Here is a 17,064-nt window from a genome sequence, read left to right on the forward strand (position 1 = left end):
TGATGTAGTGAAAGAACAGGAATGTTTTAGCACCTAAATACTCCTATTATTTTTGATCGATTGATTTGAAATCTTTATTTAGAGCATAATGAATAGAAGCACAAAACAATAAAAAAAAACATCAGACAAAGTAAACAGTCCTTAATTAATATCAAAAGAAATACATTTTCATGCGTGAAATAGGAATAAGTAAAGAAACTTATGTGGTCCAGCACAGCAAGCTATACTGTAATTCCTCGAAAAGCACGTACCGACACAATATTTCCTCTACTGATGTATTGAAGGCTTGGTTCCTCCAAATTAACCGTGAAAACTAAAAAAGAAACAAGCACAATACAAAGCATTAATGAGTCCATGCACAGCACGTGGATACAAACATTCTACCGAAGTAAAACACAAACAAATACCTCGTTGGCTGCGTGCAACTTAAAAGAGGGAATGATGTCTCCGGTCCTCAAGTCCTTATGACCTGTACTTATGAGCAAACCGAACGAGATACACATGGAAACACAACTTGAATCTTCAAAATATAAGCATGACAAAACTTGACATGAAATATTCTTTTAACATAAATTAAGTTAAACTATGAACTTATTTATTAATGGCAAGGCAAGGCAATTTTATTTGTATAGCCCATTTTCACAAACAGTTTGTCTCAAAGGGCTTCACATGGCATCATAACAACATCCTCTGCCCTTAGACCCTCACATCGACTGAGGAAAAACTCCATAGAAAACCCTTTTAACAGGGAAAAACCTGAGAAACCTCAGGGTGAGCAACAGAGGAGGGATCCCTCACCCAGGACGGACAGACGTGCAGTAGATGTTGCTACAGACAAGAAAAGAGTTTACAATACAAAATGTGGGAAACACGGAAATGTTAATAACAGCTGAAGAAGGAAGCTTCTGGTAGGGGAGGCAGGGAGAGCAAGCCAGCTTGATGGGGGACTGGATGGCAGACTGGTTCATGGTTAATGCACTTGCACTTTAGAAAATAAGTATGAACTTCATTACATGCATTATTGTGTGCATTACATACACACAATTACTACATTATAATCGTGTTTATGTTCGCGAACTGTAACACGTGGTACCTACTCCACCAAAAGAAGGTTTTGGTACATGTGCAACACGTGGTACCTACTCCACCAAAAGAAGGTTTTGGTACATGTGCAACACGTGGTACCTACTCCACCAAAAGAAGGTTTTGGTACATGTGCAACACGTGGTACCTACTCCACCAAAAGAAGGTTTTGGTACATGTGCAACACGTGGTACCTACTCCACCAAAAGAAGGTTTTGGTACATGTGCAACACGTGGTACCTACTCCACCAAAAGAAGGTTTTGGTACATGTGCAACACGTGGTACCTACTCCACCAAAAGAAGGTTTTGGTACATGTGCAACACGTGGTACCTACTCCACCAAAAGAAGGTTTTGGTACATGTGCAACACGTGGTACCTACTCCACCAAAAGAAGGTTTTGGTACATGTGCAACACGTGGTACCTACTCCACCAAAAGAAGGTTTTGGTACATGTGCAACACGTGGTACCTACTCCACCAAAAGAAGGTTTTGGTACATGTGCAACACGTGGTACCTACTCCACCAAAAGAAGGTTTTGGTACATGTGCAACACGTGGTACCTACTCCACCAAAAGAAGGTTTTGGTACATGTGCAACACGTGGTACCTACTCCACCAAAAGAAGGTTTTGGTACATGTGCAACACGTGGTACCTACTCCACCAAAAGAAGGTTTTGGTACATGTGCAACACGTGGTACCTACTCCACCAAAAGAAGGTTTTGGTACATGTGCAACACGTGGTACCTACTCCACCAAAAGAAGGTTTTGGTACATGTGCAACACGTGGTACCTACTCCACCAAAAGAAGGTTTTGGTACATGTGCAACACGTGGTACCTACTCCACCAAAAGAAGGTTTTGGTACATGTGCAACACGTGGTACCTACTCCACCAAAAGAAGGTTTTGGTACATGTGCAACACGTGGTACCTACTCCACCAAAAGAAGGTTTTGGTACATGTGCAACACGTGGTACCTACTCCACCAAAAGAAGGTTTTGGTACATGTGCAACACGTGGTACCTACTCCACCAAAAGAAGGTTTTGGTACATGTGCAACACGTGGTACCTACTCCACCAAAAGAAGGTTTTGGTACATGTGCAACACGTGGTACCTACTCCACCAAAAGAAGGTTTTGGTACATGTGCAACACGTGGTACCTACTCCACCAAAAGAAGGTTTTGGTACATGTGCAACACGTGGTACCTACTCCACCAAAAGAAGGTTTTGGTACATGTGCAACACGTGGTACCTACTCCACCAAAAGAAGGTTTTGGTACATGTGCAACACGTGGTACCTACTCCACCAAAAGAAGGTTTTGGTACATGTGCAACACGTGGTACCTACTCCACCAAAAGAAGGTTTTGGTACATGTGCAACACGTGGTACCTACTCCACCAAAAGAAGGTTTTGGTACATGTGCAACACGTGGTACCTACTCCACCAAAAGAAGGTTTTGGTACATGTGCAACACGTGGTACCTACTCCACCAAAAGAAGGTTTTGGTACATGTGCAACACGTGGTACCTACTCCACCAAAAGAAGGTTTTGGTACATGTGCAACACGTGGTACCTACTCCACCAAAAGAAGGTTTTGGTACATGTGCAACACGTGGTACCTACTCCACCAAAAGAAGGTTTTGGTACATGTGCAACACGTGGTACCTACTCCACCAAAAGAAGGTTTTGGTACATGTGCAACACGTGGTACCTACTCCACCAAAAGAAGGTTTTGGTACATGTGCAACACGTGGTACCTACTCCACCAAAAGAAGGTTTTGGTACATGTGCAACACGTGGTACCTACTCCCCCAAAAGAAGGTTTTGGTACATGTGCAACACGTGGTACCTACTCCACCAAAAGAAGGTTTTGGTACATGTGCAACACGTGGTACCTACTCCCCCAAAAGAAGGTTTTGGTACATGTGCAACACGTGGTACCTACTCCACCAAAAGAAGGTTTTGGTACATGTGCAACACGTGGTACCTACTCCCCCAAAAGAAGGTTTTGGTACATGTGCAACACGTGGTACCTACTCCACCAAAAGAAGGTTTTGGTACATGTGCAACACGTGGTACCTACTCCACCAAAAGAAGGTTTTGGTACATGTGCAACACGTGGTACCTACTCCACCAAAAGAAGGTTTTGGTACATGTGCAACACGTGGTACCTACTCCACCAAAAGAAGGTTTTGGTACATGTGCAACACGTGGTACCTACTCCCCCAAAAGAAGGTTTTGGTACATGTGCAACACGTGGTACCTACTCCCCCAAAAGAAGGTTTTGGTACATGTGCAACACGTGGTACCTACTCCCCCAAAAGAAGGTTTTGGTACATGTGCAACACGTGGTACCTACTCCCCCAAAAGAAGGTTTTGGTACATGTGCAACACGTGGTACCTACTCCCCCAAAAGAAGGTTTTGGTACATGTGCAACACGTGGTACCTACTCCCCCAAAAGAAGGTTTTGGTACATGTGCAACACGTGGTACCTACTCCCCCAAAAGAAGGTTTTGGTACATGTGCAACACGTGGTACCTACTCCCCCAAAAGAAGGTTTTGGTACATGTGCAACACGTGGTACCTACTCCCCCAAAAGAAGGTTTTGGTACATGTGCAACACGTGGTACCTACTCCCCCAAAAGAAGGTTTTGGTACATGTGCAACACGTGGTACCTACTCCCCCAAAAGAAGGTTTTGGTACATGTGCAACACGTGGTACCTACTCCCCCAAAAGAAGGTTTTGGTACATGTGCAACACGTGGTACCTACTCCCCCAAAAGAAGGTTTTGGTACATGTGCAACACGTGGTACCTACTCCCCCAAAAGAAGGTTTTGGTACATGTGCAACACGTGGTACCTACTCCCCCAAAAGAAGGTTTTGGTACATGTGCAACACGTGGTACCTACTCCCCCAAAAGAAGGTTTTGGTACATGTGCAACACGTGGTACCTACTCCCCCAAAAGAAGGTTTTGGTACATGTGCAACACGTGGTACCTACTCCCCCAAAAGAAGGTTTTGGTACATGTGCAACACGTGGTACCTACTCCCCCAAAAGAAGGTTTTGGTACATGTGCAACACGTGGTACCTACTCCCCCAAAAGAAGGTTTTGGTACATGTGCAACACGTGGTACCTACTCCCCCAAAAGAAGGTTTTGGTACATGTGCAACACGTGGTACCTACTCCCCCAAAAGAAGGTTTTGGTACATGTGCAACACGTGGTACCTACTCCCCCAAAAGAAGGTTTTGGTACATGTGCAACACGTGGTACCTACTCCCCCAAAAGAAGGTTTTGGTACATGTGCAACACGTGGTACCTACTCCCCCAAAAGAAGGTTTTGGTACATGTGCAACACGTGGTACCTACTCCCCCAAAAGAAGGTTTTGGTACATGTGCAACACGTGGTACCTACTCCCCCAAAAGAAGGTTTTGGTACATGTGCAACACGTGGTACCTACTCCCCCAAAAGAAGGTTTTGGTACATGTGCAACACGTGGTACCTACTCCCCCAAAAGAAGGTTTTGGTACATGTGCAACACGTGGTACCTACTCCCCCAAAAGAAGGTTTTGGTACATGTGCAACACGTGGTACCTACTCCCCCAAAAGAAGGTTTTGGTACATGTGCAACACGTGGTACCTACTCCCCCAAAAGAAGGTTTTGGTACATGTGCAACACGTGGTACCTACTCCCCCAAAAGAAGGTTTTGGTACATGTGCAACACGTGGTACCTACTCCCCCAAAAGAAGGTTTTGGTACATGTGCAACACGTGGTACCTACTCCCCCAAAAGAAGGTTTTGGTACATGTGCAACACGTGGTACCTACTCCCCCAAAAGAAGGTTTTGGTACATGTGCAACACGTGGTACCTACTCCCCCAAAAGAAGGTTTTGGTACATGTGCAACACGTGGTACCCGTGTGCAAATTCCCCATTCCTTGGTTCCCTTAGTACCCACCCCTATTGGTACTCCTCCTCCTGCAGTAAGATTTCACCTGGTCATGCTGTTCAGTTTCATAACCCTCCTTGTACATATCACTGGAAACTGGGGAGGGGACACAGTCCCCTCCCTCTCTCGGTTCACAGGTGACGCAGCGAGAATCGATCCCTCGGGCCTTGCGTCTGCAGCTCCGGACTCTGCGCATCCCTGACGCCACTACGCCACCAGATCCCCTTCATACTCAAACCATTTCGGTTCTCCTTTTTAAACCTCTTTTTTGGTAAGCATTTCTCAAAACTCAGGTCAAGGCCTGGAATCGAACCCATGTCCATAAGTTACTTTGGGATTTGCCCGATCTCAACACCACTACGCCACCAGATCTCACTTGTTCATTGATGATGTGTTAATTTGTCATCATGTAGGTAGTACAAAAAAGAAAAAAAAATATTATGCTGTGACACATCTCACACACAAAACAAAACAAGTTAAAATTATATGACAGTCACTCAACAAAAAAAAAAAAAAAGTGGTACCTATTTGGTGAAAAATAAAGAACAATGTTGACAAAAAGGGGAACGGAGCAGGTGGTGCAGTGGTTACAACTGTCGCTTGCCATCCTCAAGGTTCTGAGTTCAAGTCCTGGTCAGAGCATAAGGTCTTTCTAGGATTGGCTGTGCCACAAAATGCAAAGGAGCGGTCGGAAATGGATGGAACAAATACATTGTGGTGTGAAAATAAACCTGTGGTGTCAGTTTATACTTTATATGCGAAGATGCATCGGCTCTTGGAGGTTCTCTTGAAGACCCTGGTCGATAGTGCTCTTAGAAGAAGGAACATCAGGCGTTCCTTGATCTGTTCTGCAGGGCAAAACTCCTCAAGCTATATCTCTGCTGGCTGTAATTCCTCCAGGAGTCAATTTGTGTGCGTGTGGGAAAAGAGTTCAAGATGTTGTTTCTCATCTGCCAGAGGACAAGATTGGAGAGGATGCTGCTGAAGATGCGGGTTTTTCCTGCAGGGAAGAGCACATGTGAGAATTATCAAGCATCAAACTACCTCTGACGGCCTGCCCACCGTTTCCCATACCTGCAGTCTCAGCCGTCTCCTGGTTCATAGACTTCTGCATGGCCGTCTTCCGCTGCACGTACTGGAACTGCCACACACAAGTAGAAACTGTCAGTCAGCAAAAAAAAAATTGTTTTGGTGTTTTTCATCACGAGTGCAGACCTGCTCACCTTTGCTGAAGCTCAAAGGTCACCTTGCTCACGTCACATTCACCACCTCTGCTCCTTCAGCTGTTGTCACCCTGAAAGCGGTGGACGGCTTCAGCCAAAAGAAGCGGCATACTGATAGATCCGGATATACTTACATTAATGGCAGTTTCATTATTAGTTCGTCAATGCTGCAAAGACCAGTCTTGGGTGGTATGAAGTTTTTGGCAATGGAATAATGTGCACATCTGTTCATTTTGGAGAAAACAGTTGCTTAACAGCTCTGTGACTTCTCCACAGCAACAGCTTATTAAATGATTTCCGGTCAGGTTTCAGGGTTCATCACAGCACAGACACGGCACGAGTCAAAGTGACCAAGGACCTCCTATGAGCATCAGGTGCAGGACTCGTCTCTGTGCCGGTCCTATTAGATCTTAGTGCAGCTTTTGATACCATTGACCACCATATTCATATCCTTCTACAGAGACTGGAACGTCATTGGCATTACAGGAACTGCACTAAAGTGGTTTAGGTTGTATTTCCTAGGTTGATCTCTGTTACTAATGTGAACCCCTCTGAAACCACTGCAGTCACTTAAGGTGTCCCATAAGGGTCTGTGCTTGGACCAGTCACAACCACCACAAGCCTGAAACTGCACATTGAACTGAAGCACCCGGGTAGCCTTTCAAGGGATGCGAAAGTTAATGAAGGCTGTATAAGGACACAAAATTGAAAATGAAGATGCAACCTGACACATTGTGGCGTTGTTAGAACTGATAAAGTAACTGCTGTCTGTGGTACTACATGGGCTTTCGAATAATTAAAAGAAATAGCTCAATGCAACATACGGGAAACAAGAACTGAACAAAATTTTGAATTATGAACTTTGAACTGAACTAGTTCGTTTTAAAATCTGTAAGCTGAACTTTGAACGAGTTCGTGTGGAAAATTAACTTCCCCCAACACTGGCACTGGGCTTCTGTCTCCTTGCTTTCCTCTGTCCTCCTGTATGTGTTATACATAAATCAATTTAGCTTGTCCTTACCAGCGTTTAGCTTTTCCGAGCAGACATTAACCTCATCCTAGCTGGTGTTTAGCTTGTCCTAGTTGGCGTTTAGTATATCCTAGCCACTGGTTAGCTTCTCCAGGCTGGTTTTTAGCTTGTTCAGCCAGGGTTTAACTGGTCTCAACAGGTGTTGAGCAGTTAGCATGTTGTCAGGGGTGGTGGTGTACACTCCTAGTGCCACTCGGCCCAGGATGAGGGACCCAATATGAATGAATGTTGTGTTTACATGCCGCGACAAAACACTCTACAAACATTATCTTAAGTCAGGTCACAAGGTTGTTTTATTATAATAACTATTAAAAGGATTTAACCTTCTCAAGTACAACAGGACAGATGAGCTAGTAGCTGTTTTATTAGCTGCCTCTTTCCTGTCTTGACGGTGTAATCAACTCAAAAGATGACATCGTGTCAAAGGTAGGTTTTTTTCTGTGACTTCTCCACAGCAACAGTTTATTAAAGAATTTCCTGTCAGGTTCCAGGGTTCATCATAGCACAGAAACAACACGAGTCAAAGTTACCAATGACCTCCTACTGGCATCAGATGAGGGACTGGTCCCTGTGCTGGTCTTATTATTAAAAGATTAGATCTTTTGATGCCATCGACCATCATATCCTTCTTCAGAGACTGGAACATGTCATTGGCATTAAAGGAACTGCACTAAATGGGTTAAGGTCATATTTTACTGGGTCCATCTCAGTTCGTACTCACTAATGATAACCCCTCTGAAACCACTACAGTCAGTTAAGGTGTTCCACAAGGGTCTGTGCTTGGACCAGTCCCCTTCACCCTATACCTGCTTCCTCTAGGTCACGTGATAAGTAAACACTCCATTCATTTTCACTGCTATGCAGACGATACACAGCTGTACTTATGAATGCATCCACATGAAACAAATCACCTAACAAAACTGGAGGCTTGTCTAAAGGAAATAAAAACAAGGATGACCCATAATTTCCTTTTATTGAACTCTGACAAAACTGAAGTTATTGTGCTGAGCCCAAAACACCTTAGAAACACCCTTTCTAATGATATAGGTACCCTGGATGGCATCACCCTGGGCCCAAGCACTACCGTACGAACCTAGGCGTTCTCTTCGATCAGGATCTGTCCTTTCACTCCCACATTAAGCGAATCTCTAGGACTTCTTTCTTTCATTTACGTAACATTGCCAAGATCAGACACATCCTGTCTCAAAACGATGCAGAAAAACTAGTCCACGCTTTTGTCACTTCCGGGCTGGATTACTGAAATTCCCTCCTATCAGGCCGCACCAGTAGGTCCCTAAAGACTCTCCAGCTGGTCCAAAGCGCTGCTGCCCGCATGTTGAAGGGAACTAGTAGAAGAGACCATGTCTCTCCTGTACTGGCTTCTCTGCATTGGCTCCCTGTCAAATTCAGAATAGAATCTAAAATTCTTTGTCTAACATACAAAGTCCTCAACAGTCAGGCTCCTTCATATTTGACAGAGCTCATAGTCCCCCATTGTCCAGCTAGAACCCTTCGCTCCCAGGATGCGGGGTTACTTGTGGTTCCTCGGGTTTCTAAAAGTAGAATTTTCTTAAGCTATCAAGCTCCCCTCCTGCGGAACCGTCTCTCAGTTTAGGTCCGGGATGCAGACAACCTCTCTACGTTTAAGACCAGACTTAAGACCTTCCTTTTTGATCAGGCTTATAGTTAGGGCTGCTTAGGCTGGCCCTTAGATACGCTGCTGTAGGCTTGGACTGCCGGGGGATCTCCCATGGTGCACTGGGCTTCTCTCTCCTCCTCTCTTTCCTCGCTGTCCTCCTGTATGTGTTATATATAAATCATACTCACATGTGTTACGAACTCGTCTTCTCCTCCGGAGCCTTCAGGCTCCCCACATCCCAGATGCTGCTGGAGGAGGCTACAGACCTGAAGAGGCTCCAGCTGCCACCCGTAGCACCACCTGCTCACGCCCCCGTCTGTCCATCAGTCTCTTCCCTTTCTCTCTCTCTGTCCTTCTGTTTATCTGTCTGTCTTTCTCCATTATCCATCCCTGTCTCTGCCCCGCTCTCCTGCTCTCTTTCTCCCCAACCGGTCAAAGCAGAAGGCCGTCCCCACTGATCCTGGATCTGCCTGACGTTCCTGCCTGTTAAAAGGAGGGTTTTTGTCGCCGCTGTTGCCTGATGTGCTTGCTGATGGAGAATCGTTGGGTGGAGGTTCATAGAAGGAGTGAGGTACTGGACCTGCTCTACTTGGAAAGTGTCATGAGAGAACTTTTGTTGTGATTTGGTGCCATACAAATAAAATTGACTTGACCTGATTTGTTGGCTTGAGACTCTGTCTGGGTGTAGGGTGTGGCACCAGGCTGCAGTTGAAGAACCGGTCCAGGTCCCCGGTTGATGATTGCTTTCCTTTCTTTGCTAACAGACTAACATCAGCGAATGCCAACGAGTGCCAAGTGAACATGGAAACTCCACCCACAGGGAGGACGCTGCATCAGCAACCTGTCATTCCTCCGTCCATCTGGAGCGGAGTCGGCGGGATGCGGCTTTCCTGGTTCACGGTGGATCTGCGACCAAAGACCTTCAAACAAAAACAAAAACAATGTTTGTTACATAATGTAGAGATAAATGGAAGGAAGTCACGGCGACTCCTCATTCCCACCGCCGTCTCTGACTGCATTTGCTGCGGATGGAAACGCCACCTTCCGCACTCACATGCACACTGATGGCAGGAGATTTCAGCGTGAGCAGGACTCATACTGCCCTCAGAAGCTCATCAGCTGGATTTGCTCTGTCTGAACGGACCGCGACCTCCAGAAGACGACCCGGGAGGCTCTGCCGCCCAGCCGCTAATAAGCTGCCTCTCATGCAAATGACAGACCACCGACTGACAAAGGGGGCCTGACAGAGTTGGCTAAACCTGCCCAGAGGCTGCAGCAAACAAACACTTCTCTCGCAAATGAGCTCGCTTTCAAAATAAAGGCGCATTGACGTCAAAACCCTGACGCGGGCCAAGTGTTGATTCAGTTCTAACTGAACTGATGGTAACTGACACATTCGCAGCATTTCGCATCGGGGTGAATATTATTAATACTTTTTTATCGTTAGTGCAGGGTTTGGTTTAGTCATCGATTCATAACAGTTTACAAGTTGTTTTGGAGCTTAGAATGGAAATCGGCCGTCTGCCGCATGCTTTTATTATGACAGCCACATTTGTAAACCGGATTTGGGTTTGATGCTGGTCTATATATAACGATGCTATTGGCGGGAGCGGGTAGGCGAGATGTCGTGCTGCGAGGATGCGGGGCGGGGCAGCATCCTCTTCAGCATCCTTAACAGGCGCGCGGAGGCTCAGCGGACGTGCTCGTGCGCGCCCGTCCGGAAGCTCGTGGCGATCCGGTCTCCGTACGCCGTTTTCCAATCGGCCTCTGAGGTGCTCGTCAAAACTTTTCGGTTCGTGAAGAACGTTCCGTGTTTCCGGGGCTTGCCGGTGGGGGACCAGGTACGGCTGGTGCGCAGCAGCTGGGCGCCGCTGCTGGTTCTGGGTTTGGTGCAGGACGACGTAGACCTGGACACGGTGGAGACGCAACAGCCCGGTCTTCTGCACCGGATTCTGACGCACAGCAGCGGGGAGGTGCGAGACCCGGGGGTGCCCGTCACAGATGTGGAAGGGATCCAGATGTTCGTGGGCGCGTGCCGGGAGCTGCGGATCAGCGTCAAGGAGCTGGCCTTCCTCAAAGGAGCCGTTCTCTTCACCTCAGGTACCGTCCTCGCGAAACTAATACGAGCTCATCTCTGGTGGCTGGTTGCTGATGGGGGTCTGGGGTGTCCGGGTCTCCAGGGGGGACCCAGCTGGAGTGTCGAGACTACATCGAGGCGCTCCAGAGAGAGGCTGAGCGCGCGCTTTTCGAGCACGTGAAGACGGAGCACCGGGGCAGCGCGGGCCGGTCCGGAAGACTGCGCGCGCTCCTGAGCGCGCTGCGCCGGATGGAGCCAGAAGCGGTGGCGGGACTCTTCTTCAGACCCGTGATGGGGGCCCGGGGGGCCGCGGTAGAGGAGCACGTGCTGGCCCTGTTTTTTGAGAGGACATAAAAGATCCGAGTCCCTCAACTCATTTAAACATTAACACGTCACAGTTAGAAACACGTGGTACCGCGAACACCACATCAGCACGACGTCACCAAGTCTCCAGCTGACTAGCATCAAGGAGCACACGTACAAATACAGTAGTAAAGTCTGATGGTGTAGTAGTTCTGTTTTTAATTGCAGGACTGTTAGAACCCCCCCCCCCCCCCCACACACACACACACACACTATGGCCAGGTGCAGTATCCACGTGACCCTCAGAAGAACATACATGAAGTACTGTGGTACTGCAGAGACCTTTGACAGACTGCTTGTTCCAGATACTGATTAAAAAAAACACCTCCAAGTAGACCAGGAAGACAAACTTAAAGCCGACCAACATTTCTTTAGAAAACAAAACACCACCTAAACACTCCTCGTCCCAGGGTGACGTCGTCCAAATATCAGCCTCTGACGATGTGCTGCTCCAAAACTGGAGCTCGAATTCTACTGTCAGTACTGGGGATTTGACAGTGATGCGATGGGCAGAGGAAACCTGAGCAGAAGTACATGAAGAACTTCCAGGAGAATTAAGTGACGACGGAAAAGAGAAAGTGTGTGTGTGTGTGTGTGAGAGAGAGAGAGAGAGAGAGAGAGAGAGAACTGACTGAAAGAGAAAATGAACTGTTTCCCGTCGTCTCTGTTTTCTCTGAGGGTGAAGGCAGATTCCCTGTCCACACACATCAGGACTTCCATGAGCTCAGTTCGTGTTTGAGCAGCCTCGGTCTGAGGGGCCCCACCTAGTCTGGGATGGAGAGTCTGGGGCCCCCGTGGTGCCTGACGCTTCCACCAGTAGAATTACGACTGTGACGTCAATGTGGTGGACCCGCTGCTGCTTCGCTGCTAAAATAAAAAGGCAGTTGCTCCCGTTTCCTGATCCGTCCCGGCGTTTAGTGACTTCCTCCTGGTCTGGGAGCGCCGGACGTGTGGCCTCCTGCGGGCCTTCCAGCCCTCGACCCTCCGTCAAGGCGAGCGTCTCTGAATATTCAGGCGTCGGTGGAAGTCGGCAGCTGCTCAGCCACCGGCTTCTCCTCTCAGGGCTCGTCTTCCCTTTCAAGGCAGCGGCATGCAGATGTTTAAGCTGAGCCCCGAGTGCTGGCGCCGCACACATCCACGCATACGCGTCAACGGCCTTCCTCCTCTCACCCTGGGAGACATACACGGACTAAGCTGGTCTGAGATCAGCGCGGCTTCACTTTGCCGCCGAATCTCTTATGGTAAACAGGACTGCCGCAGGGCTCCGACACAAATCCTCACGCAAACAAACCGGCCGCTGATCCTCTGTCGGCCAACCGCTGAGGACGGATCAGGCTCCGCCAAACTTCCAAAGACTTCTTCTCAATTATTTTACAATCCCAGATTAGTCTTCTCAGGTCGGGACTGAGGGACAAAGAAGCTCAAGCGCTTTACAGCTCTGGGCTTCGACAGGTGGACAGCGAGTGATACTACCGCATCATTACTGGGTGCATATATTACAATATATTACATTCTTATACTACAGTATCAAAGTACTTTCACGTGCAGTGGTATTGGATTGGTACTCAGTATCAGCAGACACTTGGATGGGAAGGTCTGTCTTTACCAATGTTGATATTATCTGTAAAAAACACAGTGGATATATTTACATTTTAAAAGTACTAGAATACACACGTAAATACTGTGACAGTTATGCTGGTCCTGACGCAGGCGCTTCGAGTACTCGGGCTCTTCTGGACTGGACTGTGCCACCGCACAGCAAAGCCCTTCAGTCTCTGTTCACTGCTCCCCCGGGTGGAGATACGAGGTACAGCACCTGAAGAAAAACAGCTGGGGGTGGAGTCCTCCAGAACCTGTCATGGTCTACCCGGAGCTTTCCGGTGGCTACGTCTGTAAAACATGCCTTCATTAGGCTCATTGTTTGCTCCTAATAAATCGATGGGTGTTTTAGCAGACCCGTTCTGGAACGTTCTTCACAAATGAGCTCAACGCTGCTGTGGTCTCACCTGCCCTCAGCTGCTGGGATGATTGCCCCAGATCGTGTCACAAAGTGAGCCGATATCTGCCGCCTGGCAGCGGTCGGCTCAGAGGGTTTGACATCAAGGATGAAGGGCTTCGTGAGAGTACTGGACCGGCCTGCTGACCCATGGTGCTGATCCGGACTCCCCGGCTCGTGCTGGACCGTAGCGACACACGGGACAGGTCGCTAACCTACAGAGTTCATAGCAAGGAATCAATAAATCCAGCATGAATGAGTCAAATACCGTCATCTTCTGAATCTACGAGACAAACTAAATAGCTGAAGTGTTATTATTTACATTATATATTTGATGACAGAAGCAACAATCGTCGCTGCGATAAGTTATTGAGGTATTTGCCCATGAATACCACAATTTCTGCCCAGTTGTTCTACTTGCCTTGAAAACCAAAGAAAGTCAATTCAACAATATCATTCGATAGTCGTGCAAAAATAATGACGAAACCCCGAATAAATTAAAACGACACATTAGCAAAGTCACGTTGTCTGTGGTGCTTAATGTCGAGACTCGACAGCAGTTAAATACTGCAGGGGTTCTCATGAATTAGCTGCTGCTAATACAAGCTTTAAATTATCATAGCCCCTGGTGGAGAAATGATTACAGAAGAAAAAGAACTGCACAAACACGGAAGTCCCAAAAACTCCCTTGAGTGAACACCGACATTTGTAAGATTACAATCTTTTCAAATTGATTAAAAAAAATATCTCTCGTGTTTTGTAGATTCGTATTTTTTCCCCTCCCAAATCTGAATAGTTTCACTCAAAGCTAAATGAGTGCGCAACCGTAAAAAGGCATCATTAATGGAGCCCCGATACTACGATTCACCATGGCAACCGAAAACAAGAGGCGCTCCACATATTTTAGCCCTCAGATCATTCGAAATCAAGCGGACCTCAGGCGAATATTGACGTATTTCAAGGGTAAAAGGAGCGACGCAGCATTCAGAAAGAATCCTCTATTCAGTTCAAATGGAATCAGACTCGTAAATTTCAGGTGAAAACTATTAAAATAATATTGAACCTCGAATTCGCTTTCATATTTAAGCATAATGTGGTGGGCAGAGGAAAAAGTAATCCTGGAAGCAACTTTAAACGAAACATAAAAACCATATATCCGGATGGTCCGGATATATTAAACTTATTAAAAATAAAGTTGCTCTTGGAGCTGCAGCAGCTACAAGATCGACGAAGTTAGCGTCGGACTCGGTTACCATGGTAGCAAAACGATCAAACTACCCGTTTCACGCAACAATTGATATATATTCACGGAATATAAGATAACATTACAACGCTGTAAATGTTGTAAACGTTTTTTTTCACTGACCGACGGAAGTCAGTTTGCAGACCTGACGCTCTTTCTGGCTCGTTAGAACGCACGGGTTAATCCCTAGCTAGCTAACATAGCTTTACTCGATCGTTTCTGAAAACACTGATTTTAAAAATAAAACGTCAGATTAAAGAGTCAGTGATGTAAACTTGTAACCCCGGGAGGGAAAAAACAAGCTTCCACGCTATTTTAAAAAGTTTGGATCACATCAAACATTCTGACGGCAACAAACCGGAAAACGTTTTCTGGAAGGTTTCCCTCCAAATAAAACAAAAAACACAGGAGGTTCTGACTTGTGTGGGACATGTCGATGTTCCGGTGCTTACCTGCGTATTTGATCCAAAAATCATAAAAAACCCACACGAACTCCGCTGTCGTGAGAACCACTCGGTAGCGTTTGCGCGGGCCTACACTACCCACAATCCCTTGCGTGGAAACCACCGCCGGTCGAACCAGAGCCGCTGACTGGATTGGATTCTTATAGACTGTCAATTGATGACGAATTGATGTGTGGAAAAGGCAGCAAGCACAACACTTCAGTTTATTAAATTTCACAAAAAAAGGTTCAAAAAGTACATCGAAGGCGCTGCACTTTGAAAACAAAAACGACATAAATCATTTGATGGGGTTTTTATTTAATCCGTTGCCGCTCCATTATTGTTATAAAAAGTCGAGAAAAATACAAAAAAAAAAATAGTGGTTAGCATTTTTTTCTGAAAAGCAACATACTTCCACAAAGATTTCATAGTAATTTTCTTTTCACATGAACGACGATTTAAAAATTTTTATATCCCAGCATGCCTTGCGGGGGAAAAAAGTTGCAGGACAGAGGATGTCCAGCAGATGGCGTACTTACTCCATGAATATCCCTCAGCTGGCTGCTTTCTCTCTGCACGTTTTAATTGGAAGAATGCTGCTCCAGTGCTTCTTTTATTAAAATTTAATTCTGTGTATAATAGGTTCTTTTACGACCATTTTTTATGAGTTGAATTAAGACGTGAAGCAACAGCGGGTGCTGGGGTGTATCCCTGGATGAGCCGGCTGTGTCCACAGCCAGGTCAATGGAGGAGCCCGCAGCGGGCGTCGATACCATTGTGAAATAATTAATAATGAGAGCGGCTCTTGCTGGAGGTATCTGCAAATTGAACTGCGTGGTTACTGATCGGTGATCCGTGACGCGCATCTTCCCCACGCGGCGTGCACGAGCAATTCGACAGTGCTGAACCATGGTGAGTTCAGAATGACTCCCAAACTGGGTTAACAGCTGCCTGCATCCACTCTCCTAATACACACGCACACACACACACACACACAGTCTCCTCCACCATTCACAGACGATTGGCCTGGTTCTTGGAGTGGAAGGCATGTCACACAGGGCTCTGAGTAACAAGGCCCCCTGGGACATGGAGGTGCATGCTATACCTGCCAGAGTGACTAATACACCTCCACTGGTGAGCGCGTGCAGAAACAACACACCCCTGCACGAGCAGCCTGACCTGCTCCGGCCCTGAGGAATGTCTCCGCTTCCCTGCACGCTCCCGTTCGGGGAGCTTATTATGCTGTGACACTGTAATGAAGTGAAAATGATTTCATTTGGGGGTAAAAAGCTGGAGCTCAAGAACCCCCACCTACCCACCGCCACCACCTCCTTCCATCTTTTCTTTTTCCTGACACACACCATATGGCAGCACGCAGATGAAAACATCTGTCGCCTTGGTTGTTCACATGAGCACTGATGATTGGAATGTTATAGCCGGGGAGGCTACAGGGAACATGGCGGTTCCTCTGGATCAGGATGAGGCGCAGCAGGATGCAGCTGCAGCAGCAGCTCTGACTCATCTGCTGCGGAGGGTTTCACCTGTGGGGGGGTGGGTGGGACTCTTGTTACTGCTGTTGCATTGTGGGAATATTGCAGCGGGTTATGTGTGTGTACAGTGTTGGTAGCAGTGTCCATCCATCGTCATCTTCCGCTTATTCCTACACATTAAGGGTCGCGGGGGGGCTGGAGCCTATCCCAGCGTCAACGGGCGAGAGGCGGGGTTCAGCCTGGACAGGTCGCCAGTCCATCGCAGGGCCAACGTAGAGAGACGAACAACCATTCACACTCACAGTCACACCTACAGTCAATTTAGAGTATCAATCAGCCTCGTGGTAGCAGTGTTACAAGTTTAAAAACAGAGGGTCAAACCAAAGCGCTGCACGGTGGTGCAGTGGTCAGCACGGTTGCCTCACAGCAAGAAGGTTCTGGGTTCGAGTCCCGGCTCCAGCACAGGATCTCTCAGTGTGGAGTCTGCATGTTCTCCCTGTTCCTGTGTGGGTTCTCTCTGGTAC

General features: G+C 47.1%; 1 protein-coding gene and 1 long non-coding RNA gene across 2 annotated transcripts; one reads left to right on the forward strand and one right to left on the reverse strand.

Annotated features, from left to right (window-relative positions):
• Positions 1-4,869: 4,869 nt before the first annotated feature.
• Positions 4,870-11,162, reverse strand: LOC147272609 (uncharacterized). The gene is made up of 4 exons (XR_015111778.1): positions 9,983-11,162; positions 6,260-9,848; positions 6,111-6,177; positions 4,870-6,036 (listed from the first exon to the last, which is right to left on the reverse strand). It is a non-coding gene; the product is annotated as an uncharacterized LOC147272609 (long non-coding RNA).
• On the forward strand, positions 10,551-13,865 carry LOC147272610 (nuclear receptor subfamily 0 group B member 1-like). Its single transcript, XM_086197102.1, has 2 exons — positions 10,551-11,028; positions 11,109-13,865. Exons 1-2 carry the CDS (start codon positions 10,551-10,553, stop codon positions 11,357-11,359), a joined length of 729 nt encoding a protein of 242 aa, XP_086053228.1. The 3' UTR covers positions 11,360-13,865.
• The last annotated feature ends 3,199 nt before the right edge of the window (positions 13,866-17,064 follow it).

Source organism: Aulostomus chinensis, chromosome 1 (assembly GCF_037954235.1).
Source record: "Aulostomus chinensis isolate RoL2024-O1b breed Wild chromosome 1, RoL_Achi_v1.0, whole genome shotgun sequence".
Taxonomy (NCBI): domain Eukaryota; kingdom Metazoa; phylum Chordata; class Actinopteri; order Syngnathiformes; family Aulostomidae; genus Aulostomus; species Aulostomus chinensis.